The sequence below is a fragment of the Chrysemys picta genome, chromosome 1 (assembly GCF_011386835.1).
Source record: "Chrysemys picta bellii isolate R12L10 chromosome 1, ASM1138683v2, whole genome shotgun sequence".
Lineage (NCBI taxonomy): Eukaryota > Metazoa > Chordata > Testudines > Emydidae > Chrysemys > Chrysemys picta.
Window position 1 is genome coordinate 155,813,198 of NC_088791.1, and position 27,314 is coordinate 155,840,511.

General features: G+C 45.4%; 1 protein-coding gene and 1 long non-coding RNA gene across 2 annotated transcripts in view; one reads left to right on the top strand and one right to left on the bottom strand.

Annotated features, from left to right (window-relative positions):
• The window catches only part of DPT (dermatopontin), a 28,731-nt gene extending 12,049 nt beyond the window's left edge, over nucleotides 1-16,682 (top strand). Inside the window, exons 3-4 of the mRNA XM_005294536.5 lie at nucleotides 9,196-9,303; nucleotides 14,893-16,682. Of these exons, the coding sequence (XP_005294593.1) occupies nucleotides 9,196-9,303; nucleotides 14,893-14,959 (175 nt within the window). The 3' untranslated portion in view covers nucleotides 14,960-16,682. The remainder of the gene's footprint in view (nucleotides 1-9,195; nucleotides 9,304-14,892) is intronic.
• LOC101938564 (uncharacterized) overlaps nucleotides 1-27,314 on the bottom strand; it is a 41,826-nt gene extending 14,512 nt beyond the window's left edge. Inside the window, exon 1 of the long non-coding RNA XR_255778.5 lies at nucleotides 27,068-27,314. This is a non-coding gene — a long non-coding RNA (uncharacterized LOC101938564). The remainder of the gene's footprint in view (nucleotides 1-27,067) is intronic.

The window sequence follows — 27,314 nt, forward strand, 5'->3', positions numbered from 1 at the left end:
TAAGGCAAAAGTGAAGTTTTGTTGCTGACATATACCTCAGGGAATACAACCTGACGAATTCAGTCTCCATGGCTATCAGTTAGCCACCTTGCAAGAGATCCTAATTCATTTAAGGTTGAAAAACTACCTACCGCTATTTCAGTCCTTTCCCTTTGCAGAATGGACAGCAGCTCCCAGATCACACAGAGATTTGCATCATGCCAGCGTCTACAGGCCCTCAGCTGAGATCGTGGCGCATTGTCAGACACTGTGCATATACATGATAAGACATGGTTCCTGCGCCAAAGAATTTGTAGTCTAACTAGACAAGAGAGGGGAAGGAGAGGTGAAGTGATTTGCCTACAGCCACCCAGCAGAACTGGGGATACAGCCCAGGACTCCTGATGCCCCCGTCCAGTGTCCCATCCATGCTGCCCCCATGAAAGGCTCACTGCCTTTGCAGCAGCTCCAGGCACCTTGTAGCTCTTGAAGCCTTAGCAGCCTTCCTCTCTTGGGGCTCTACTAAAATCATGCACTAGGCTAGAGCCTCTCCTGAAGCATTACTAAAAGGAGACCTCCCTTCGCTTTTCAACACAGGCTGCTTACTAGGAGGGGCTACCCATAATTCCCAACTCCAAAAGTATGAAAATCTTCCTCTCTGTTAAACAAGCAATTAACTCCCATGTGCTGCAAACATGCCACATGAAGCCATCACCACCGGTAATACAAAATTCCCCTTAGCGAAACCACATTCTTTACACAACTACAAACGGCACCTGAAGCAACATGGCCATCTGTGGGCCACTGCTTATCCTGAGAGATCACAGGTATAAGGTCCATGTGAAATAGAAGGCCGCAGCTTTTGGTCACGGCTCCATTGGAGGAAGTGCTGCATGATGATGAGCAAAGACCAGGTTAAAAAGCAGCTTCTCATCTCACTGGCCATATGGTTGTATAATAAATCTGCAATTTACAAGCAAGATAAGGCATCGTTAGCAATACAGCCACTATTGGGGAGGGGGGAAGGGGCACAGTGGATAGAGCTGTAGAGTGTGAGTCAAGGGCATAAGAACATAAGAACGGCCATACTGGGTCAGACCAAGGTCCATCTAGCCCAGTATCCTGTCTTCCGACAGTGACCAATGCCAGGTGTCCCAGAGGCAATGAACGGAATGGGTAATCATCAAGTGATCCATCCCCTGTCGCCCATTCCCAGCTTCTGGCAAATAGAGGCTAGGGACACCATCCCTGCCCATCCTGGCTAATAGCCATTGATGGACCTATCCTCCATGAATTTATCTAATTCTTTTTTGAATCCTGTTGTAGTCTTGGCCTTCACAACATCCTCTGGCAAGGAGTTCCACAAGTTTGATTGTGTGTTTTGTGAAAAAATACTTCCTTTTGTTTGTTTTAAACCTGCTGCCTATTAATTTCATTTGGTGACCCTTAGTTCTTGTGTTGTGAGAAGGAGTAAATAAAACTTCCTTATCTACTTTCTCTACACCAGTCATGATTTTATAGACCTCTATCATATCCCCCCTTAGTTGTCTTTTTTCCAAGCTGAAAAGTCCCAGTTTTATTAATCTCTCCTCATATGGCAGATGCTCCATACCCCTAATCATTTTTGTTGCCCTTTTCTGAACCTTTTCCAATTCCAATATATCTTTTTTTGAGATGGGGTGACCATATCTGCACGCAGTATTCAAGATGTGGGCATACCATGGATTTATATAGAGGCAATATGATATTTTCTGTCTTATTATCTATCCCTTTCTTAATGATTCCCAATATTCTGTTAGCCTTTTTGACTGCCGCTGCACACTGAGTGGATGTTTTCAGAGAACTATCCACAATGACTCCAAGATCTCTTTCGTGAGTGGTAACAGTGCAAGAGGATGCCACAACATCATCTGGAAGGAGGGGCCCAACTATGGGATTGTTTCCCTCTGTTCCAGTTGGATGTTCTCCTTCCCTGAGACTTTCATCCTCCTCAACAGCACAGAGGCTGTCAGACCAGGGATGGGACTGTTTTACTGTGTCTCAGAAAGTCTCATCTATGTACCTCTCTGTCTCCCTTAGCTTCTCCAGCTCAGCCACCCTGGTTTCCAAAGCCCGTACATGGTCTCTGAGGGCCCGGCGCTCCTTGCACCGAATGCACACATATGCCACCTGCCCATAGGGCAGGTAATCATACATGCTGCATTGCGTGCAATAAACTGGATCGCCCCCACTCTGTAGCTGCACTTCTGCCTGCATTCTCTTTTACTCCTGAAGTTAGTTCCTTTGCTGAAGTTTTGTTTTTATCAGGGGGTGTTTTTTGGCTTAAGTTTAAAGAATGGTAAGTGTATCTAGCCCCCCTTCACACTCCCTGTCTGTAAACTCCCTCGCAAAACTCCCCTGTTAGCCGCTTCTGTTCGCTAGCTCCTCTGGTCACTTAGGAGCAGGCTTTTCAAATGATTTTAAAGGACCCTCACTTATATTCCCTGCTTATATTAACTGACTCTGCCATGAAATCTCTGTGTGAGTTCAGGTGAGTCATTTAAATTCTCTTGGCCTAATTTTCAAAGATGCTGAGCACCTGCAGCTCCCATTGACTTTGCTGGGTTTGTGGGTGCTCAGTACTTCTGAAAATCAGGCCACCACGGCCATAGTTTCCTCATCTGTAAAATAGACATAATGCTACTGACCCACCTTGCTAAACTGCTCTGAGATCGTGGCTGAGACATGCTAGTAATTATTGTTTATTATTACAGACCTCTCCCTGGGTTGAATAAAATAATGTTACCTGTATTATTAACCTCTTATGCATTTATTCTTCCCCAGGGAGAACAAAATCCTCCTTCCAAACTAAAATAAAAATCATGTTAAAGATGCAGAGTCTTTAAAGACGTCTTTTATGCAACACATATCCTGGCCCACCCTAACACTTGAAGAATTTAAGTCACGATACACCAAAAACAACCAAACAAAACTCTAGGAAAAATCTACATGCCAACATTAAGGACAAAGAGAAAATCCATTACAAAATATATATTAATGTACTCCTGCCATGTTCCACACACACACAAACTGACGCCTGCTTTTCTTTTGTGCATTTACATTCAAACCCATTCCTGGAGACGGATTCCACCCCCCATCAGCTGAACAAGCACAACCAGGACAGTGGAACTTTCAAGTTTCACCCCCAGGGGTGTGCTCTGCTCTGCTAATGTGCCTCAGCACTGACTGAAAAGGAGATGGTCGTTTACATTTATATCCTTGGCCTTGCTTCTGAGACTGCTGCCAAGAAGCAGTGATGCAGACACCTGTTCGCTAGGCCCTGGACTGAGACCACGGAGTTAGTCCACATAGGCCATTGTACAATATTTAGATGGTAATAACTTAGATTCACTACCAGCCTGGTCTGGACTTAAAGTAGCAACCTCCAGCAGTGGTGAAAGGCTCCGTATCCATTACCAATCACATACGCCAGTCAGCTCAGTTTAAGAGATTTTTAGCCATTTATGTACATGACGTCTGTGTTTCTGGGAAAAAGAGCTGGGTATTGAAAAGGACCAGTAGTAACATGCAGAGCACGATCTCTCTGTGTTTTGGCTCCCAAACTCCAAAAAGGGGTGAAAGACAAAGTGAAGATAATAGCACATCGCCCAGCAATAGGATTAATTATTTGCATCTCTCTCTAAAGGATAGCATGCAATCAGGCTGACCTTGAGACATATAGGCTTACGGGAAGAGTTACATAAACGAGCACAGCTAACGTCAAAGAAAATAGAATTAGACAGACAGACCACAAAGATCTAAGTGAACTTGAACCATGCTGTCCTAGCCCTATTTATAGCATTCCTCTCCAGAACAAAAGGGGCTCAGGAGCACCTGTATTCATAATAAAGCAAAACTCAAAGGCTCCAGTCTACATCCCATTAGTTTTGGTAGACTCAAGGGATCGATGATAGGGGCTTGATTCTCATTTACTCCATTCCCATATTTGGGGCAGGAAGTGTGGAATGGGGAAGGGCAAAGGTAGCTTTAGATGACCTTTGCACTCCCCACATTCTGATGTGGTGCAAGGACCTGCCTAGCCCATAGTGTAACTTAGAGCAACCTCAGGGATGTTCTGTCTTTCACTCAGCTTCCCATGGCCGGTTATGGACTCTGGGTGTAGAGAATAGTTATTGTTTGGTGTGTTGTGGCCTCGCCCCTGACGTGCCCATTCCACCCCCTGTACTGGAGCCTGGGAACAGGGACAGTATTGTGCTCTTATTCCAGCTCTACACCAGCTGAGGAGACCTCCTGCATGGGGATATCCTCAGGGGGCTGTTTACATCTACTCAGGGGCTCCTTTATACTGCTAGAGTGGCTTACTGTAAGAGTCCTTACTGTAAGTGAAAATCAGGCCCTAGATAAGATAGTAACATAAATAGTCAAGCTGATTTGCCCATGTTGCGAAGTCTCTGATGTTGCTTAAAATAATACATATTTAGGGCTTCTGATTTTTGGTTTTAACCAATAAATACTGATAAAACACCCCTGACACAAAAAGAGAAAAAATAAAAAATTGGTATTTATCCAGTAAATCCCAAACTCCACATCCTGAAATGATGGTATCTAAGAGCTTATCTACACAGAGCAGGAATGCAGACTATGAGGATGTGATTTTGAAAGCGCCCTAACGTGTTGCGCATTAATTCCTCTGAGTAAACCCCACTGGTGTGACTAAAGGTTCCCTCGTGTGCTTTAACATAGTTCTGGTTGGAACCTTTCAGAGAGATTACTTATTGCAGCATGTACTACTGTAATGAGTAACATATGGGTAGGATAGGAGGTGGAATGGGCATGTCAAGGCCAAGGCCAGAGCGTGCTACACATGACTATTCTCTACTGCCAGGGTCCATAATGGGCCAGGAGAAGCTCAGTGCAAGACAGAACATTGGTGCAAGATACGTTAGAATTGGAAAAGGTACAGAGAAGGTCAACAAAAATGATTAGGGGTATGGAGGAGATGGCATGGGATGGATAACTCAATAATTGCCATGTTCTGTTCATTCCCTCTTGGAAGACAGGATACTGGGCTAGATGCACCATTGGTCTGACCCAGTATGGCCGTTCTTATGGTCTTATGTGATATACACTTATTACAGTACATTCAAAGAAAGAGCCCGAAAAATCCCCAATGTTTGGACATCTACATAAAACTCACAAATTGTTAAAAATTCCCTGCCAATGATATTCATAAACCCTGAAAAACAGAAGCCCTAGATATATATTTTAAGAGCGTGAAGGCAGATGTATCCAAAGCAGAAATAATATAGTGCCAGCTATCAATCACAATAATACTCCAACTGAGTTTGCCTCAGTTTAGAGGGTCGCAAACAGTCTAAGACAAGTTGCCATCTCACTTGGAACGACTGAAAAGAGATTTTGCCACGTATGCCGCACTTGTATTTGGGATGGATCAGCGTTCACATCACACTCCCTGTCAGTACCTGGCCCAAGCTGGGGAAGCTAATGATCCAACCAGCGAACCAAATTCGGCCATGAATCCTAGTCACGTGAGTAGGATTGCCAATTTCTAATCGTACAAAACCAAACACCTACACCCCGCCCCTGCCCCCCCACTTCTCCAAGGCCCCGCCCCTGCTCGCTCCATCCCGCCTCCCAACATTGCTCACTCTCCCCCACCCGCACTCACTTTCACCGGGCTGGGGTTGGGGACTGAGAGGGGGGAGAGGGCTCTGGCTGGGGGTGCAGGCTCTGGGGTGGGCCTGGGGATGAGGAGTTTGGGGTTTAGAAGGGGGCTCCAGGCTGGGGCAGGGGGTTGGAGTTTGAGGGGGGTTGTGGGGTGTGGGCTCCAGGAGGGAGTTTGGGTGTGGGAGGGGACTCCGGGCTGAGACAGGGGTGTGGGGTCCTGGCGGCACTTCCTGCCGCTCCCAGGAAGCAGCTGCTAGGTCCCTGAGGCTGCTAGTTGCATCAGTGAGGCTCCATGCGCTGTGGCTGCCCTTGCACCTGCAGTGTGCCGCCACCCCGCAGCTCCCATTGGTCGCAGTTCCCAGCCAATGGGAGCTGCTCAGCCGGCACTCAGGGCACGGACAACGCATGGAGCCTTCCTGGCTGCCCATGCACATAAAGGCCGTAGGGATCTGGTGGCTGCTTCTGGGAGCCACGCAAAGCTAGGGCAGGCAAAGAGTCTGCCTTAACCCCGGGTCCCTACTGTACCACCGACTGGACTTTTAATGGCCTGGTCAGCAGTGCCAACCGGAGCTGCTAGGGTCACTTTTCGACGGGGCGTTCAGGTCAAAAACCAGATGCCTGGCAACCCAACACTTGAGGCACATTGTGCATATGCTAAGAAGACAACTCTGGGCCTGATCCAGATCTCTTCAGGGATCTCAGTGGCAGTTGGATTGAGGCCTATCACACAAATTCTCTCATCTGCAGAGGACATCTCTGTCTCCTTCCTACTATCAGAAAACCCAGCTCAGTATCATCCATTCCCCTGGCTGTGTTATTCCTCCCTTCAGACACGGTTTTTTTGTTTTTTTTTTAATATTGTTAATATCAGGGTTGGAAGGGACCTCAGGAGGTCATCTAGTCCAACCCCCTGCTCAAAGCAGGACCAATCCCCAGACAGATTTTTGCCCCAGATCCCTAAATGGCCCCCTCAAGGATTGAACTCACAACCCTGAGTTTAGCAGGCCAATGATCAAACCACTGAGCTTTCCCTCCCTCTCCCCCATTCAGTTGTCTGCAGCAGTTGCCTGTATCAGTGATGAAATGTTGTTGTATGTGGATCATCACTTAACAACACAGCACCACAGAGACTGGGTTGATCGCCAGCCCCCTGACTGGCATGCTGACATGGATGCTGTTACACAGACCTGATCACACACTTCTCAGATAAGACCAGGCAGTGTTCCACTCATGCTGCAATCACTAATTTTAGGGTTACCATATCTCATAAATAAAAAAAGAGGACCCTCCACGGGCCCTGGCCCCGCCCATTTCCCCACCCCTAGCCCCGCCCCAACTCTGCCCCTTCCCCACTCTAACTCCACCCCCTCCTCCCTTCCACTCCCAGCCAGGGGGAAAGGGCTGCCCCAGTGCTACCGGCTTCAGGGTTTGCCGGGCAGCCCCCAGACCCTGCACCCCCAGCCGGCGCTTCCCCAGCGCAGCTGGAGCCCGGGAGGGGAAGCGCCCAGCCGGGGGCGCAGGGTCTGGAGGCTGCCCGGCAAACCGTGAAGCCGGTAGCGCTCGGGCTTTGGGCAGCCCCTATGCCTCCGGACCCTGCGCCCCCAGCCGGGCACTTCCCCTCCCGGGCTCCGGCGACGCAGGGTCCGGAGGCATGGGGGCTGCCCGAAGCCGGTAGCGCTCGGGCAGCCCGGCTCTTAAACAGAGCCGAAGAGTCAGGGGAGGAGCAGAGCCACCATTTTCCCGGACATGTTCGGCTTTTTGGCAATTCCCCCCGGATGGGGGTTTGACTGCCGAAAAGCCGGACATGTCCGGGAAAAAGAGGACGTATGGTAACCCTACTAATTTGTTTGATGATGGTGTATGGTTAGGGGATAGGTCGGTGGCAGAAGAATGCCTGTGGGGTAAAAAGGAATCAGCTCCTGGTGCCTTTAAGGTCTTAAACAGCAGCATCAGAATTCTAACCTGATTCTTATTTTCATTTGCCCGGGAATAATATTTTGTCAACTGTGATGTTGCACTGGATGGTCTTTTCCTTTCATTTTCAAGAGCAGAAAATGACCTGTAATTAAGTCACATCTGCTATGTACAGAGAAAATAAACAGCTCAATAGTATGGTAAACAAAGTAATGTAAAATGCATTTAATTATACAGCCATTGGTGGTAATTCCAGAGAATTTTCACAGAAACAGTTCTGGTATAAAACAGCCTAAGATAATATGTAAATATGATCTTTTTGAAAAATCAGAAACATTTGCCTTAAAATATTCTTTCAGTTTCTGATAGTTCCCATAGTTACAGGTTAGGGCCCTGATTCACCAAAACACTTAAGCATAAGATTAATCTTTAACACGTAAATACAGTAATCCCAATAATACTATCCCTATTCAGCAGAACATTCAAGGATGTGCTTAAATCCCATTGACTTTAATAGGCTTCAAGTGCATAGTTGAGTGCTTTGCTGAATAGGGAGGGGGCTATTTGTGTGTGTAAGAATGTCCTCAAGGACTTTGCTGAATTGGGGCCTAGATCAGGGAACTGGGAGTTAGAACTCCTGGGGTGAAGTCCTGCTCCGATTAAAGTCAGGGGTAGTTTTGCATTGACTTTGATGGGGACAGAATTTCCTCCTGAAACCTGATTCATCACTATATTCACGTTGATATAACTCAATTTACACCTGCATAAACCCAGTGATCAATCCAGCCTCTTATCTCCATTGCGAACCTCGACCAGAGTCTTGATGGATGACCTTGGGCAAGCTGCCTGCCCGCTCTGTGCCTCTGTTTATTCATCTGTAAAATGGGAATAATACTACTTGCCTACGTCCCAGGAGGTTTGCTTGTTACTATTATTTAATTAATGTTTGCAGAAGCACTTTGAGATCCTTGGATAAATTACACTGTACACATTTAATCCAGATCATTCTCTCTTAAAGCGTGACTACAAACCAGGAGAAAAGAGAAGAAAGAGGAACACAACAGCTGTTATGTTCATACGTATAAGTCATAAATGGAGACATGGTTGTATTTACAAAAACAACAAGGAGTCTGGTGGCACCTTAAAGACTAACAGATTTATTTGGGCATAAGCTTTCGTGGGTAAAAACCTCACTTCTTCAGATGGTTGTATTTGTTTGACTTGGCAATATTTAGGACACTTTGCCATAGTAAACCAAACAAACTGATACTAGGAAAGTGAAAATACTTGCAACAGAAACAGAAGAAATAGACCGGCATTACATTCTTGTTCAGATAGCAGCAACTCTGGGAGAAAGGCAATGTTTAATAATCAGACCTGCTCTCCACAAGCTAAATTCTTTGTAACTACCCAAAGGATTCCAAGAACAAATTGCATGCAAGAGAAACAAAACCATGTTATGTGTAGGGCTCTGCATTATTATGTTGTCAATGGATAAGAACTTTCAAAGAAATAGAGGTGAAGATTCTGGCACTTGATCTGCACTCAGTCAATTCTTTTTCATTCCTTGTTTCTTCCAAAAGGTAAATTGTGTTTTCTTTTCCCTTGACAAAGTATGACAACAGAACAGCCAGGACACTATGGAGAAGATATGGACATGATGATGTACGCTTATGATCATTACATCCGGGGAGCAACTACTACTTTCTCTGCTGTGGACAGGTTTGCTTTTTGCTTTGTGTTGTTATTGGAAGTGGGAGAAAAAGTGGGTATTTCCCTCCCATCTGGAATATAGGATTGCCATACTGGATCAAACGATGGTCCATCAAATGCACTATCCCTCATCTGGGTAAGTCCTCATGCACCTGGGTAATTGTTATGGGCTGTACATGGGGGAGGGGAGGAATACCCCCCTATCCCCAGTGGTAATCAGCTTAGATGAGATTTGATTAGTAGGCATAGCTACAAGTGTTATTAGCAGTGGGCCTCAGCCAAAAAATTCACATGTGGATCTGTGCTCCCCCCAGATTTACTGGTGTTTGGATCTAGAGTTTTGGCTCTGGCCTAGCTCTGGATACTGTTGTTTATAAAATTATCCAGATCTTTAAAATTCCAGCTTGACTATCCCATACCCCTGGAAGGACAGAGGTGCTCATTTCAGCCCACCCTTCATGAAGGCAACTGGGGAGACAGCAGGTGTATAGAGCGCTTGGCGTTTCCCTCAGGCCACACAGGACTGCCAAATGCTGCAAACTGTGTGAGGAGAGGTGGAGACACATCTACTGCTCCTTCTGCTCACTTGCATGCTCAGTCTGTGAGCGCCATACTGCATCAGCCGCAGGTGATCCACAGCAGATGTATGCTGCTTCCTGACAAATTAGAAGCCCCTTTCAGGGTGGAGTCCTGAAGGATACAATGCCCTCAATCCCCTTACACTGGCATCAATTGCCATAGCCACAGAGCCCCTGAAGACTGCATTTGCCATCTTTAGCTTGATTAAGGTAGACAGTTGCTAGGTGCTATCATTGGGGGTACAAGGAAAAGAGGACTGGGACTCCCCTTCCACTCCCAACCCCCAAACCCCGTCATAACAGTAGATATATCCCCTCTGAAACCTCACAGCAGTCCTAATATAACACCACCCCCAGCTTTTATATATGGTGATTGTACGATTATTTTCTCTGACCCAGTGAGTAGAGCCTAGTGCTGGTGGCTGGCTGCTGGTTGGAACTCCTTTAAGCAGTGTGCCAACAGGGACAGATCATTGGTCTGACCCTGTACAGTAATTTCCATATTCTTATCGACATGACTTCAGATTATTCCCCATGCTTGAAACCAATTCTTATAATTTACAGTCATGTAAAAGGGACTGTGATAAACGAAGTGGGGGGAGGGTAGCTCCCTTTAATGGACACCCCTCAGCCTTGACTGGGACTAAAATGCCTGTGTTTGTGGCCATTCAGGGAACTGACATTAACAATTTGAGGGGATTTCAATTACATGTTTTTCCATATGCAAAGAGCAACACTATATATTTCATCTAAAATTGTTTTCCTTTGTCTAAAATAAAAGTAACAGAAAGGAACAAAAGTAAAGTCTTCATGAGAGAAGACAGACAGTACGTGCATCTCCTCTGTTCAGGGTGATGCATAAATACATGAGTTATGCACACAGGGAGAGTTCTTAGTAATTTAAAGGGTGCAGACTATAAAAAGCAAGGGCACAACATCTTAGCTACGTACACAATCATACTGTGACTGAATAGCCCCATCCCTTCAATAACTTAAAAGTGGATTGGGCCAAACACTGATGAATATTCTGTCCCATACATCAAGCTGGCTCATTAGTGTAAGAACCCATTCACAAACAGCTTAATGAATCAGAAGCTGGGTTTTAGGTAGAAGGACGCACAAAAAAGGGAAACCCTATTAATCTACTGCGGATTTGGATGGGGGTCTGCAAAAGCGGACTGTAGAACCCGTTGTGTTTCATAAGGCCCAATATGGAGTGGTTTAAAATAGAGAATTTTACCTATAATGGGCCTGATTCTTCCACCCCTTTGACACAACGTAAATGCAGAATAACTTCACTGAAATCAGTGATATAAAACAAGGTGTAAGTGAGCAACTTCAGGCCCTGTAGTTTGAAGCATGCTGCAAAGTCAGGCACAGAGAATTAAGGGTAATGAAATATAACACCGATTTCTTTCCAGAGAATGAGTTAATTACTTTGTATTAATCATGCCAGACCATTATTTATCATTAGCATTCGTTACCACCTTATGAGCAGGGCTCTGTGTACAATGAGATTATACAGGCATGCAAATGGATATCATTGGTCTGCTTTTGAAATTGCTGCATTATTGTGCTCCAAAATCTTCACCTTAAAATAAATTATCCACTCTAGCCATCATGGTTGCAGAGATAACCTTCAAAATGTGAACCTAATGTAGAACAATGCAGTGCCCAGTTAACTGTTTCACTGCTGGATATTTTAGCAGCGACACCAAGTTAATTTGCTAACCCACCGTTATGGGATACCGTTGTAGATACTGAGTTGGGGTGTACTGAGGCAGCCAGTTGTTGCCAAGAGTGGCTGGAAAGAGGAGAGTTAGGAGTTCAAACACTTTTCCTGCCCACCCAAATTTACAGTGGGAGGAAAAGAAGAGATGCCTTGGCCACAGTGACCTTCCCAGCTCCCTGGCAGCAAACCAGGGACTCCCCCTGGCCAAGGTTGTCAGCACAATGCCACGGGAGTCGTAGATTTGCAGAAATGATAATAAATTCCCAGGCTTTTACGGTCCCAGAAATGATAGTTTCTGACAAAATTGCATGGGGCTGATGATTGCTTACTGGCAACCTTGTAGCACAAATTATTCCTACCAGAGGCAGGAGTAACCGATGCAAGAGACAGGCAGTTGGATCAGAGGTGCCTAGTCTCCCTTGCGGTAGAGAAGAGACAAGACTCCAAGATCATGGCTACTCTAGGTTTTTCCCTTTAGCATGTCCCACTGCTGCTATCCCCAGTGATAGTAGCAGTGGGAGCACTAGTGTAGACGAGGCGCTGGCTCCTGGTTGGAACACCTTTGAGCAGGGTTCGATGACATGGAGCTTAAAATGCCAGCTACATCCAGGAGCCCCCTGTCCCACCATCACTATCACTGGTAGAGCTGAACCTATGATAGCAGCAGTGGGGGATTTTAAAGAAAAAAGGGCTAATGTAACACAGCCTGGGAATCTTTAGGGAGGTAGCTGGACACAGACAGACCTTGCTGTTTATTCCAGCTCTCTAGTTGCCAGAATGACTAATCTAGGCTGTTCTGCCAAGTGCCACCAGTCCAGGTCTCCCTAAATCCTGGTTTGGAATCTGCAGTCATGGAGGGGGCCGTGATTATACTGTAGGGTGTACACGTTAAAATGCATGAAGCATGCCCTCCTCGGCAATCCTCGTGGGAACCCAGCAGGTTTTGGCAGTGCAAGTGGCGGGACACAAAAGTCACTCCCAGCCACAGCTTTTCTGAAGCATGCCTTATACGAAGTTCAATAATTTGGTATACAGAGATTTTTGTCATCTGTTCTTCTGTGTCTTTGCTTGAGTGAACTGAATAGTGAGAAATCTCTTAACTGCTATGAGAATCATCATTAAAGACACATTGGCATTCAGCTACCTGTGTGGTAAGTGCAATAGAACTGCCTAGGAAGACACTGACTACCCAGATAGATTAGCTAAACTATCAGGTGTTTTAGGCTCCCAATTAGGTTTTGCATAACAACAACAACAAATCTAATCTAATAGGATTAGAAACAGTGTACATTTTTAATTTAATTGGAAACAGGTTATCTGAGGATTTAAATATTTCCCTGCAGTGTTGGAAACCCGAATACAACAGAACTAGGTACATGAGAACCATAGAGTGAAAGTGACCAGTAAAGCTTTGCTTCCTAATTAAGCATATGTCTACACTGCAAAAACAGGTGTGTTCTTAACTCAGGTTAAGACACAGAAACTCAGCTTTAACTCAGGTTAGAGGAGCCTGGGATTTAATTTGAGTGGCTGACTTGCGTTAGAAGCCAAGTTGCTATGTCCTCACTGCTACTTTAACCTGAGTTAGCTAACCTGAGCTAAGAACACACCTTTTTTTTACAAGGTACCCTAAGAGAAATGCAAGAGATTAAACAAACAGCACCGAGGGTACAAAGTAAGCCCAGAATCATAGACGCCGATTCCATGGGTGCTCCGGGGCTGGAGCACCCATGGAAAAAAAATAGTGAATGCTCAGCACCCACCAGCCATCTGCCGATCAACTGTTCGGTGGTGGGCAGGAGGCGCTGGGGGCAGGAGGCAGAGCACCCACCCAGAAAAATGAAAGTCGGCGCCTGTGCCTTGAACAGTCCCAAATAAAGTTGATGGGACTTAAAATTAAGTTTGTTTGATGGATTGAGGTCTAAATTAACGTTTCAAAACTCTGTTTTAATATCATAGATAGTATTATTAATACATGAAGTAAAGAACATTTATTTTAAACGCGCTTGATTTTTATCTTGACAATGTCTCTTAATGGCAAAGTTACTGTATCTGAGCTTTTGAGTTTAGAGCCTCCATTACAACAGGTGCTAATTTAAGAGACCATAATTTTGAGCTGTAAAACCTTGTTGAAGCATGAGGTACCTGTATCTCTGGGTATCCAAGCGACCACAGGAGTAACACATCTGTGATCAGCACGCATGTAACACAGATGATGATTTCTTAAACTGAATCTAAAAATAAGTTTGGCATTATATTAGCCCTTGGCAACATACATGTCAGCAAACAACAACCAAAACTAGCTAGCCAGGCAAAAATCTCAAAAAAAGATTAAACCCTGCTGGTTAATGTGAGAGACACACTGTTCTAAATAACACTCCATTAAAATGTGGAAAACTACCATAATAATATGTACAGTAAATTAAAACTGAACTGAAAGGACTTTTACTTATAGAGAGTCCAGGGGACAAAATTTTTCTCTCATGTACTCCAGTGTAAGTCAAGAGTAACTCAGCTGAAGTCAATCGAGTCACATCCCAGCAAATGTGAGATCAGTATCTGTCTTCCATTCTCTACAGCACCTCCTGTCTTTCCTGAATGCATAGAGGCATGCTCCGTATGGGGCTGCCAGCAGAAGACAGAGACTGTGCATAATCTGGGAAGGAAATCTCTCCTTTGCCTGGACTAGCTCTCACAACATTACCAACCCAGTGTTCAGACTCAAGCTCAGACAATTAGCTGTATCAGAGCTTCTGGAAACCTCCAAACTTTGGAGAGCCACTCATTACTATTTAAATCACAGTTGCCATCTGCCAATATTTTACTCTACATCTGAATTCTTTAGTTACCCAGTACCATATGACAGCTGAAGCCAACCAACCCATTTCATGTACCGCAGATTACAGAGTGACTCATCACCTGACCAGTGACTTTTGATCATAACCAGCCTGGCTTTTCTCCTCTAGTCACTGGTTTGAAGCTTACTGGAGATAAATCATGATCAAAAGTTGATATCTTCTGATGGGTAATTCAGTAGCCTTATGCTCTTAAGTTTGTCAGGGGGCAGGGCAGGCCATTTTTAATCTTCTGAAATATTCAGCTGCCTTCCGTAATGTAACAGCACAGCAGGTAACACTTGGAGGAAAACTGATTGGGCTAGTGGCAGACAGTCAGAGTTTGCTAGCTGGAGGCACCTTTAGTGCAAAGTTGGTCTCATTTGTATAATTTTGTCCTCTGCGGTTGCCCTCGCCTCATTAATGTCTATCTCTTGTCTCTCTTCCCCCGCAGGGATCGTCAGTGGAAGTTCATCATCTGCAGGATGACAGACTTTGACTGTCAATTTCAAAACCTTTAGACATACTGCCTATACCAAACTTGGAGAGGCTGGGGTGGGTGGGAAAGGGGCAATTAAACTCACAAAGAGAGCATCAAGCAGCACCAGCTCGCTGCTGAAGTTACAGTTCTTCTCCTTTGCCTGTGGAGCTGTTAACCACAGTACCAGCCTACGGCACCTTTTAGTCTAGTAACATGATTGCAGCTGCAACCTCGGAGGACGCCCTTGAACGTTATGTGTGGCTGCATCTCACAGCTAAAATGCTTATGATATACACACATTTTATTAGCAGTTATTTCTTTTTGTATTTATCCACTTTGCACAAGTGCAACATTATTTTGCGTTGCGCCTTTGTGTCAAATGCCTCCCATCCCTGAACCACTGCACACAAGGTTAAAATACAGTAGAAGCTCTCCCGTGTGCACTTTATTACTATTTCACGCCTTCTAGTTGGCACACAATCCCCCCTGGTCTCTCCCCCTTTCCCAGCGTTTAATAACTGAGACTGTGCTGCAGAGAGATTTCACATTGCCAGGATCTTGGCATTGTCCATATTGGGGATTTGCCCCAATTCCAGCCATTGGTGTAACTGCACTAGTGCAAATCCTTTGCGTGGACAGGCAAAGCCACTATTTGCATTAGAAGAATTTACCCCTGTTTGAAATCAGAGTCACCAGTGCAAAAGCAGCTTCATCTGTTTATATTAGGAGCCTGAATCTCCTTTAAACTTAGGGTATACCTACACTTTGAGCTGGGGCTGTGATTTCCCAGCTTGAGAAGACATACCGGTGCTAGCTCTGATCCAGATAGCGGGCTAAAAATAGAGCGTAGCAGCAGCATTGTAGGCCATTAGAGGGTCAGAATCCCGAATGTTCCTAGTCCACATCAGAGTCCATGCGGCTACGACTTCTAGATTGGCCATGCTCGCTAGATTAAAGCTGGAGCTGGTATGGGCACACTCACACCAGCTTTAGTCACAACCTCCAAGTTCAGTGTAGACATAGCCTCAGAGTGATGTTTGGAAATGTTCACTTTCAAGTGTTCGTTTTCCCTTCCCCATGTAATCGGCAGTCCATGAGCCTACCAGATTTCAAGAGTGTCGCTCAAAAGGACACTTGTGCAGTTGCAGTCCATCCAAATGACCTTCTGATGACTTCTGCCAGAAAGGTCAACTATGGGATTTTTTACACTCATGCCTGGTCTACACTAGGGGGGGGTGTCAATGTAAGATACGCAGCTTCAGCTATGGGAATACCATAGCTGAAGTCGACATATCTTATTCCAACTTAACTCCCGTCCTCACGGTGCAGGATCGATGGCCGCAGCTCCCCCGTCGACTCCGCTACCACCGCTCACTCCGGTGGAGTTCCAGAATCGATGGGGAGCGCGTTCAGGGATCGATATATCGCGTCTTAACGCGACACAATATATCGATTCCAGATAAATCAATTGCTACCCGCCAATACGGCGGGTAGTCTGGATGTACCCTTAGAGACATTTAGGGCTTGAGCCTTCGCCAAATGAAATCAACAACAAAGTTCCCACCGTCTTCAGTGGCACATGATCAGGCCCATAATGAAGACGTGCACCAAACTCAAGATTCTAAGATCAAGAGAAACACAGACATGAATGGAGTCAATCATTCAGTTACCCCATCACAAGCATCTCTCTTATACTAGGTATCTACTAGCATACTATGAAATGTTATCATTAAAACATTTGTCAAATAAATGAATTAAGTACATTTTGCGATGTGGTAGCCTGGGTCTTTTTTAACCTGCTTGTTCACTTAACTCACTAATCTGCCAAAAACCCAATCATTCACAGAGCGCATCACCATAATTAGTGAGGTTCTGTTCTTGCCAGTTACTAGGCCAAATAATAAGGAACAGAGGGAAAATGAAATTTGAGAGGCACAGGAAAGGGAGAGAAGATTTTAGCTGACATTGGAAGAGATGGAGAGTTGATGAAACAAAGAGTGTAACGCACAAAAGGCACTGCAGAGGAAAAGGCACTCACACCAGAGTAGTGATGGGAAAGGATATGGAGTTAAATCAAACTCATAGAATTCTTGGTCCTCCACACAAAGATCTCTCCTTGAGAGACACCTGTTACTCTCATTTATGTCAGCCCTCCTTCTGGCCACCTTTGTCTGTCTTGTCTATTTAAATTATAAATTATTTGGGGCAGTGACTGCCTCTTACTATGTGTATGTACAACACCTAGCATAATTAGGTCCTGTGCTTGTGGCCCCCTCTTAAGTATTTCTGTACTACAAATCATCATCATCTCAATCTCCTACAGCTGTCTATAGTTACAGACATTTTAAATGGACACTAGCATCATACATTTGCAGATAAAAGGTTTGCAGAAGCCAGTGCAAAGAGTAAAATGAATCAACGTGCTGCATATAATACCTAGCTCTCATATAGCGCTTTTCTTCAGTAGATCTCTGTGATGGGGTGCCTACCCAACACAAGGCCTGGAGGAGTTGAAGTGGCCAGGCAGGCCAAATGGCCCAGGCTGCACCTGAAGGAGACAGGGAACAGGTCATTAATTGGAAACGGGCTCAGCTGGGCAGGAACAGGAGGGGCCTGTATAAAGTCCAGGAGCTGTGAGCAACAAGGGGGTTGTAGGGAAGGGGTCTATAGTACAGGTGTTGGCTGCTTGCTATAGGGTCTCTGGGCTGGAACTCAGTGTGATGGGCCTGTGATCCCTACCAGCCACTGGGAAGTGGTGCAGGGTATTGGAGTGGATAGCTGGTCTGGAAGGTCTTTGACTTGCCTGGATAGGGAGGGCTTTAGTGACCTGGCTGGAGAGCCAAGTCACAAGCAGGAAGCTGCAGCTCTGGGAGTGAGAGGGGCTGCAGGGTGAAAGAGACGACAGGTAGTGATACTGCTAGAGGAGGGAAATGCCTGGCTGGAGCTAATCCTCAGAGCCATCAGGAGGAGGTGCCATGTACGATGAGTGGATCCCATGACAATCTCAAAGCATGCGAGAAAGGATGTTGATATTATTATTCCTGTTTTACAGATGGGGAAACTGAGGCACAGAGACAGGAAATTATTTGCCCAGGGTCACACAGCAGACCAGTGGCATAGCCAGGAACACAGCCCAAGACTCCTGAGTCATAGTTCAGTGACCCACCCACTAGGCCATATTCTCCTTTCTTTTTTAAAAGCTTCTAACCTCTAGCCTGCCTCATGGCACTGACCTCCCTCTATGCTCCTGCCAGCTCCCTCTGTTTGTCTAGCATTTGGCTTCTCTCAATCACTTTGTGCAATGGCCCCCAAAGCCTTCTCTGCTGGATTGCCTGCAAGTCTAGGACAGCCTAAAGATATTCAAAAATATATTGATCCTGATTTGATGCTGCCTTGTAGCTTGTGCAATCAGTTACACAAGTGCAAAATGAGGTTAAAACCGTGGCCCTGCAATCTGGCTAGTCCCAGCTGCTGGAATTGCCCCTTCGGGCAATGGTCATCCAGGTGTAAGACAGAGCATCCTAATGCTGAAGGCTGAACTGTTTGTCAGTTTAAGGCCGTTTTTGCTTCCTGCCTGGGTCTTGTTGTGCAGAAAGCAGTGTGGTCACACCCAGGAATGGAGTCTGTAGAACACTCTGGGGTTCTTTGGGATCAAAGGTGCTATGCAAATTAATGAATGAGGGAAGTTTAGGGTTTGTCTACATGGCACTGCAGTGCGAACTGGAGGGGTGTGATTTCTGGAGCACTCTGACGTGTTGTGCCCTAACTGCCCCAGGTAGACCCCGCTGGTGCACTCTGACAGGTGTCCAGCACACACGGATGTTGTCACATTCACACAGGGCTATGTTAATGTGCAGTGGTGCCTTTTTAGAGAGTGCTAGTTGGGTCTACAAGCGGAAGTTAGAACGCAACAAAAACCACACACCCCCTAGCTCACATTGCTGTGCTGCATAGACAAGCTCTTAGTCGGGGATCTGGCTTCTAGTCCCAGCTCCACCACTAACTTTGCAGTGTGACCTTGGACAACTCACTTTAACATCTGTTAGAGCTGGTTGGGAATTTTCCAGAGAAACCGGGTTTCACTGGAAAATGCTGATTTGTCAACCCCAAAATGTTTTGTGGAAATGAATCAGGTTTGACAAACTTCTGACAAATCAAAGGCAAGTGTCTGTTGCACATCTGCCCAGTTTCCTGCCAGTTGGCCTAGCGAGCTGCTAGAAAGCCTGGGCTTCATAGGGCTGCAGACTGCCCTGGAACTGGGACCCCCGATGGCATCCCACCTGAGACCATGCAAGTTCTGGCAGCTGCTGACTGTAACTGATACGATTCTTTTCAGCTAGAGGGCTGCTTTTCAGTGGTGGGCAGCTGTGAAACTGAGAAGAATCATGCCAATATCAGTCAGCAGCTGCCTGGGTCTGGGGAGCATATTCTGTTTTGGAAACACCCTGTGCTGGTGTTTCCAAAACAAACATTTTAGAGAATTTCTAGTTCATGCGGAATTTTGATACATTGGTTTTGTTCTGAATGAGAATGAAACTAGATTTCAAAATGTCAATTTCCTGTGAACTGGAAGTTCTGAGTTTTAACCAGCTCTACTCTCTGCTTTTCATTTACCCCTGCTACAAAATGGGGATAATCAGCCGTAGGTGTCCTACCTCAAGAGGGTTGTGAGAGGAATATTTACATATCTATATAAATTATGGATGGATGGTGTTACCAATATGCAAGCTATTGTGTCACCACTTAGTTTGATGCCTTGCAGTAGCGGTGGGGAGGCAAAGTCATTGGTGGGAGAAAATTCACAGGACAACTCAGAGATACCATCTCTTATTATTACTTCTGCACAGGTTGTGTTCTTCTGTTTCTTGCTAGGGCACTGGTACAGACCGTGGATGCCTAGAGCAGTGCATGAGGCACTGTCAAGGCTCTTCCTAGCTAGACTTCCTAGGGTAACTGATAAATTCTGAATGCTATCACACATTCCTCAGGGAGGGGAGAAATAACTTAAAAATGCTAGGAACCAGCAAAGATTCCTCCCCTGAAGTCTTTCATAGCCAGGTTTTGTTCACAAGCCAAGCACAGAGTCAGCTTCTCTGAAAGCCCAGTTGTCCCCAGGTAATTGGGGGTCCTGTGTTTAAATAGGAGCCAATCACTAGTGGAGGTGGGTGGGATGGTTTCCTCTGTGGGACAGAGACTTTGGTGGAGGCGCAAAGTGTCTGGTAGTTCTGTGGGTCAGTGAGGGCATTTGTCATGGGAAAAATTCCTCGATGATCCATTCACCCCCATCTTCACAGACCAAAATGAGCATTCTTCTAACCACCTGCTGACAGGCCTTGAAATCTCCTCTCCCTGTGCAATGCCTCTCAGCTGTCCCTCCAGTTCCCCCTCCTCACCCACCCACAATAAGCTCACTGTGGGGTTATACCCACCTTGACCTCTTTTCTGTGTATACTTCAGGATTGAGATCCTGTGGCAACAGGGTCTTTGTTTCCAGCCATCCTTCTCCAGGACTAAAAAAGTCTTTGATGCATTCAGTATCCAGCTGTGGGAGGTGACAGAGAGTGTCTCTTATGGTATTGTTTTCACTGCAGAGATAACTCAAGTTATAGCTCAAATGTTGCCCATAACTCAAGTCCCATCCTCACTTTCAAACTCTTGGATATGGGTACATAAGAACGGCCACACTGGGTCAGACCAATGGTCCCTCTAGCCCAGTATCCTGTCTTCTGACAGTGGCCCATGAGGGAATGAACAGAACAGTGATCAGTTTAATTGAATTGTCTCATTAGAACTGACCCCTGACTTGGTAAGGCAACTCCCATCTTTTCATGTACTGTGTATATATATCTTCCTACTGTATTTTCCACTCCATGCATCTGATGAAGTGGGTTTTAGCCCACGAAAGCTTATGCTCAAATAAATGTGTTAGTCTCTAAGGTGCCACAAGTACTCCTCATTGTTTTTAGTGATCATCAGGTGATCCATCTTGTGCCTATTAATTTCATTTGGTGACCCCTAATTCTTGTGTTATGAGAAGGAGTAAATAACGCTTCCTTATTTACCTGCTCTGCACCAGCCATGATTTTATAGACCTCTATCATATCCCCCCTTAATCGTCTTTTTTCCAAGCTGAAAAGTCCCAGTTTTATTAATCTCTGCTCATATGAAAGCTGTTCCATCATACCCCTAATAATTTTTGTTGCCCTTTTCTATACCTTTTCCAAATCCAATGTATTTTTCTTTTTGAGATGGCGTGACTAGATCTGCACACAGTTTTCAAGATGTGGGCGTACCATGGATTTATATAGAAGCAATATGAGATTTTCTGTCTTATCTATCCCTTTCCTAATAGTTCCTAAAATTTTGTTAGCTTTTTTAATTGCCACTGCACATTGAGTGGATGTTTTCAGAGAACTATCCACAGTGACTCCAAGATCCTTCTTGAGTGGTAACAACTAATTTAGACCCCATCATTTTATTTGTACAGTTGGGATTATGTTTTCCAATGTGCATTACTTTGCATTTATCAACATTAAATTTCATCTGCCATTTTGTTGCCCAGTCACCCAGTTTTGTGAGATTCCAAGAGAGATTTCAAAGCTTTGCATTCAGCTAGAAGCAGTAAGGGCAGAGTGACATGAAACCGATGCACAAAACAAGGTCATTATCTGACTTCAAAAACTGATCAGGTTTGCTGGGAGTTCTAGGTGGCAGTGTGGGAAGAGACGGGATTTTACTGTCACAATCACAACTGCTTAGCCCACTCTTCTTGTACCCACCCAGCCTCATTCTCCTCTCACTAACACTTGTAGTAATCAGGAGTAATTCCATTGAAGTCAGTGATGCTACAGTGGTATAAAACCAGTGAACAGGAGATCTGAGTCAGGGTTATAGAGTGGGCCAAATTGTGCAACCCTAATTCAGACTAAATTCCATTGCAATGAAGTGCTGTGCACACCTACGGTACAAGGGGTGGAGTTTACCTGTGTGGAGGAGCAGCACAAGATCTATGCATCACTCAAGGCCCACTTAAGCCCACAGGGTTAATATGTGTTTGACTTAAACACTTGAGAGAAAAGCAGTCTCTGGTAAAGATTCAACACCATTAGCCCTTCAGATAAGGGCTGAGAAAGCTCATAGCCTGCATCTCTGGCATTTTCAATGGGTCCTCTAGCAAAACTAGAGAAGACCAGCCTTTACAGACCTGCTGCTTCTACGGTAAGAAACAAGCAGGGGGGGAAATAAACCCACTTAATAAACAATCAAAAAAACTTTTCAAGCATTTTTTTAATACATTACAAAGAGGAAAAATAATTTTAAAAGGTGCAGGGAGGCATAAACCATTTCCCCCCCTATGTAATTCTCCTTTAATTTGAGATTGAATTGAGTTTGTAGCCAAACAAACCCATTCTTCCTAGCTGGTGTTGTCCTCATGAAGATAGAGACAAGAGAGGTGGCAGGGGTGATTGGAGAGAGTATGAACAGTATTGCCAATCCCAAAATAATGAGTTGGGCCCTCAAAAACTCATGAGTTTGTCTTAAAAATCAAGAGACTTTTAAAAATTAATTTTGGATTGTTTCCTTTTGCCTTCTGATTTCTGAGCCTTCAAGGTTGTGGAAGCAGAGAGTTATTCTCCGACAAGGTGCACTCAGATCATGTTTGTCAAGCTTTTCTCTGCAATCATGAGAGCCAGACACCTACTTTTTTTAGTAATAAAAGCTGATGTTCTCATGTAATCACCTGACTCCAGGAATTGGAGCTTTAAGCAAAACACCAAATATCACAAAACTAGTGATAAAATTGTACAATGTTGCTATCTGTCACATATTTAACCTCCACCCCACCCCAACATTCAGTAAGCGATGCTGAAATAAGGCACATTTCCTGAATGATCAAGAGGGAATTGAAACCTTTTCCAGTTAAGTGCTTGGGATTTCGTAACATGAGATAACTTTGGCACAGCACCCTCAAAGCAGAGAGACGCCAACACAACTGAAGGGAAACCAGTACATAGTATAAGGAAATGCTCTGGCAGGACATCAATTGACTCTCAGGATAACTTGTTTAAATATCTAAGGGTCTTGAGCTTGCAGCCAGTGAATCTTTCCATTTTAAAATTAAAGTCTAGCCCATCTTTATCCCATCAGCCATGGGTTATTGTAGTGGTCTGCCCCTTTAAGACTGCCAGACTACTAGGAGGTCTCAGTCCTCCCAGCATAAACCCTACTATGAAGTTGACAACCCCCATTGACTTCAATGGGCGTTCTGCTCTAGTCCTGCATTAGACCCCAATCATGCAAAAATGTATGCGTGTGCTTAGCTTTACACGCTGTGTCAATGGGGCTACTCACAATGAACAAAGATAGATACCTGAATATATCGTTATAGTATCATGATATGAGATTCCACATGCAAGGCCAGAATCTGCAGGCCGTGAGTGAGCAAAACAAGTTACTAAGGCTGCAGAAGTTGGCCCTAAGTAACTGGCAGCCTGAACTGTGGGGGAATTTAGAAGGAAACAAATTGAGCAAGAGCATGTTAACCCAGAATTTTTCTTGCTCATGGAATGCCAAGAATAGGAGCAAAGAGAAGAGAACTATCAAGCAATCTTATAAATTTTCAGTGGTGAAATTCTGTAAATTAACATACAGTACGGTACACTCGGATTCAAACAGCTGTGATGACCAACTTAAGTTTGAAGTCAATAAACAAGACGAGAAATTGGCAATAATATCCCAAATAACTTTCCAAATTAAAAAGCCAACACCGTAAATTAAATATCTTCCTGAAAGATAGGCAATGTGCCAGGTGAATCCAAGCCAATTGGTAATGTTGATTTAGATTTTTTTTAATCTGTGTTAAGAGTGCTTGGCCACAGATCAAAGCAAACAGATAGAGAAAAGAACAGATGGGAACAAGGCAATGAAGAGGTCAGAGGTGAAAGTAAGCCGGTACGCCCCGGTACGGCTTCCCCAGGTGGCAATTTAAAGGGCCTGGGGCTCCAGCCACGCTGCTGGAGCCCTGGGGTAGTGGCAACGGGGCTCCGGGGGTTATTTAAAGGGCCGGAGCTCCCGCTGCCTCTTCTGCCCTGGGCCCTTTAAATAGCTGCCGGAGCCCCGCCGCCGCTCCGCCAGGCTCCGGCGGGTATTTAAAGGGCCCAGGGCAGTAGAAGCAGGGGAGCCCCGGCCCTTTAAATAGCCCCCGGAGCCCTGCTGCCGGAGCCCTGGGGTAGCAGCGGCAGCCGGGGGCTCTGGCAGCAGTTTAAAGGCCCCGGGTGAGGGAGCAGAGTCATCAGCCATGGAGAAAGTTTCCCCCTCACCCACATCTGCTCTGGCCCCAAGTTCTCCACCAGTCCTCTAAGACTTTAGGGTGTTCTTTGGTTTTGGAGTGGAACAGTCGTAACCATGCACTGGGATATTGAATTCAACTATATTTTTCCTACTAAGCAAATCATCTCGGCCCTACAGATAATTTCTTTATTTTATTGTACATGTTTGGAGTGAATTCAGCACAGGTGAAAAGTTCACAATGGACAGTCATGGCATTCTCATCCCCAGAACAGGTACAGTGTGGGCAGTGGTACTACGTGCTTTTCATATGGTCCACCAGCCATACCCTTCAAGCCTGACCTGGAGAGAACCCGTAGGAGCTGAGAGGACAGTTGAGTCCATATGGATCATTCACTCATCAACTGTATATATGCTGATGCTGACAACAAAGGGACCGATTACTGCTAGTTGTTGTGGTTTCTTCGCTAGAAACTGGCTTGAGACCATACATTTATTTCACATAGGCCGCCAAACAGCCATTGAATGGTAATGACTTGCAGCAATTGCAGGTCTTAGGCTGGATATGTAGCATGTATGCTGGGTTTTTCAGGGATTTTATTTGCTGTGTTTCAGCACTGATCCCAGTGTGCTGGGTTTGGAAATGTTATCCAGTCTAATTCCTTTTATGACGCCCCAGGCACAGATCTGGAAGACAATGTCATTTTCCCCCCATTTGGAAACTGTTTAAAGTGGCATCCCTGGCCGCAACATTGCTGTCTCTGATTCCACGTTATCAGCTGTGTACAGACTCTTTCAACTCCCATCGGCCACTGCAGACAGGGACTAAAACATTGCATCCGAGTCTGCGCTTAGTATTCCAGCATGACACACAGAGCACAAAGGCATTAAAACATTAAACCAACAACAGGAGCTATCGTTCTTGGTTACTCTCCGTGTTATTTACAGGGCGGGTTGGAGGAGGAAGCCGGGGAGAAATGCAAAACAGTTTGGCAGCTAGAGTAAATGCATGGATAACTGTGGCATTAGTCTTTAACAATCCCACTTTCTAAGGAGGGAATGTCTGTGCCCTGAGATTGTTCCTTGGGCTCTGTTTCATATGAACACTGAGCACTTACAGGACCAGGCTATCTAGAACTGAGATTCCACAGGGATTAAATGGCATAGTGGCATTGTTCATTAGACTCTCACTTCTGTAGTCCTGATTTACGTCACAAAGGACAATGAGTCAGATCCTCAGCTTATTGTAAATGTGTGTAAATCCACTGACACCAATAAAGTGATCCTGGTTTGCCCTCGCTGAGGACTGTCCTCTTGACCGCTCTGAGTTTTCTCTTAGTTCCCATTTGTCCACATCACAAAGCTGCTACACGGCTAGCAAGGATCCAGGACTGGAATAGCCAGCGATGCTGCAGGTCAGGAGTGAGTGCACTGGTAGAATTGTGAGGGCCCAGGACTGGAATCACAGGGGAGTGGTGAGCTATAGATCAGGTATATTGATGTCTCTGTATAGGCAAAGCAGCTGCCTGACTCAAGCCGCTGCTATGTGCTCATCACTTTCCTGAAGCGTGGCCTGATTTCAGAGGTAAAGAGCACGCATGGCTCCACCTAAAATCAGTGGGAGCATGGCTGCCCAGCACATTCACTAAAGGGGATACAAAAATTCTGAATGCAGATATATTTTGAAGGACAAACAATTAAACCCACTTCTGCCTTGTTGCTGGAAAGCATGGGTCATTTGATTCATCCGGGAGCTGGAATGTTTTTTGTCTATGGGAGAGGTCACTGATGGGCTGAGTACTCATTCTCCTGCTCTCTATCCTGCCTGAGCTAGTTACTTGTGTTAGGTGCCACCAGCTCTGCCTCTAGACACCGCCAGATCCATTCATTTGCAATGGGATCTGCATATACGAGGTGTGCTTACAATAAAATTAATACCATATTTACATAATGAACCCAAGGACTGCTGCTGTGTCTTTACGAAGCGACCGTTTAGCACAAGAATTAGATTAACTCTTCTGATGCCCCCCACAAGAGAGACAGAGACTAAAAAATGTTGAGTCTTGGCCTGTTCTAACCAGTATAGTGACTTCACCCCCGGTAGGCTGCCTAGGGGACTGTGTCATATTAGCCAAGATGATGACGATGGTGGTGATGTAGTGGTGGGGAGAAAGGGTGGTGAGCAAGGCACATTCAGAGAAAAAGACCCTGGGAAGTGCAGATGTTTTTGTGGCCAGATCCTCAGTGAAAGGTGGTCCAGTGGCTAGAGTACTAGCCAGAGCCAGGGGAGATTGGGGCTCAGTTCTGTGTCCCTCTGTACCTCATTCTCCAACCATAAAATGAGGACAACAGCATTGCCCTACCTCACAGGTATGCTGGGAGGATAAATACATTACAGAGTGTGAGCTGCTCAGATACTGTGGTGATGGGGGCCATACAAGTGCCTGAGAGAAACTGGTGTAAATCAGCAATGCCTGTCTACAGCAGCTCAGGAGCTAGTTTCTTGCTGAGGGATTGCCTGTGAGTTTATCACTGCCTCCAACATTACCTAGGTAGATCAAACAATGACTGCCGGTGCATGAGACCAGGAGGGGATGAGGGAAGCCTGCCAGTGGGGATGTGACGAAATCTGCATCAAGGAACAAAATATAAGTGAGGTCAAACTGGCTGTAGGAATGGATTTAATATTGGCTTTAAATGTCTCACCCCTGGAGCGTGAAATCTCCAATTAAAACCAAATGGCAGAGGCAGGTTCGTCACATGTCTTTGTTAGCGAAGCATTCAATTGTCTGAAGCTTAAGAACTGAAGAGCACTTGGGTGGGTGGAGGGTAATGAAAGTGAAAAATAATCAGAACTTACTGTTACCCAAAGGTCAGAGGCACCAGGTCCTTTTTTGCAATCTTTGCCTGGGCACAAGGGCTGCTGGTGATTTACCCTGACAGAAAGAACGAATCCATTATTCTGTCAGAGGAGCGTGCGACTACAAATGTTCAAGCAGCATTTTGTGTTCTGCATGACAAGCAATGAAAATGTATGTCTGAGTCATGCCAGAGAGCGCTGGGGGAAACTGCTGTAGAAAGGAACACCCCTCCCTTCCCCCGTCAGG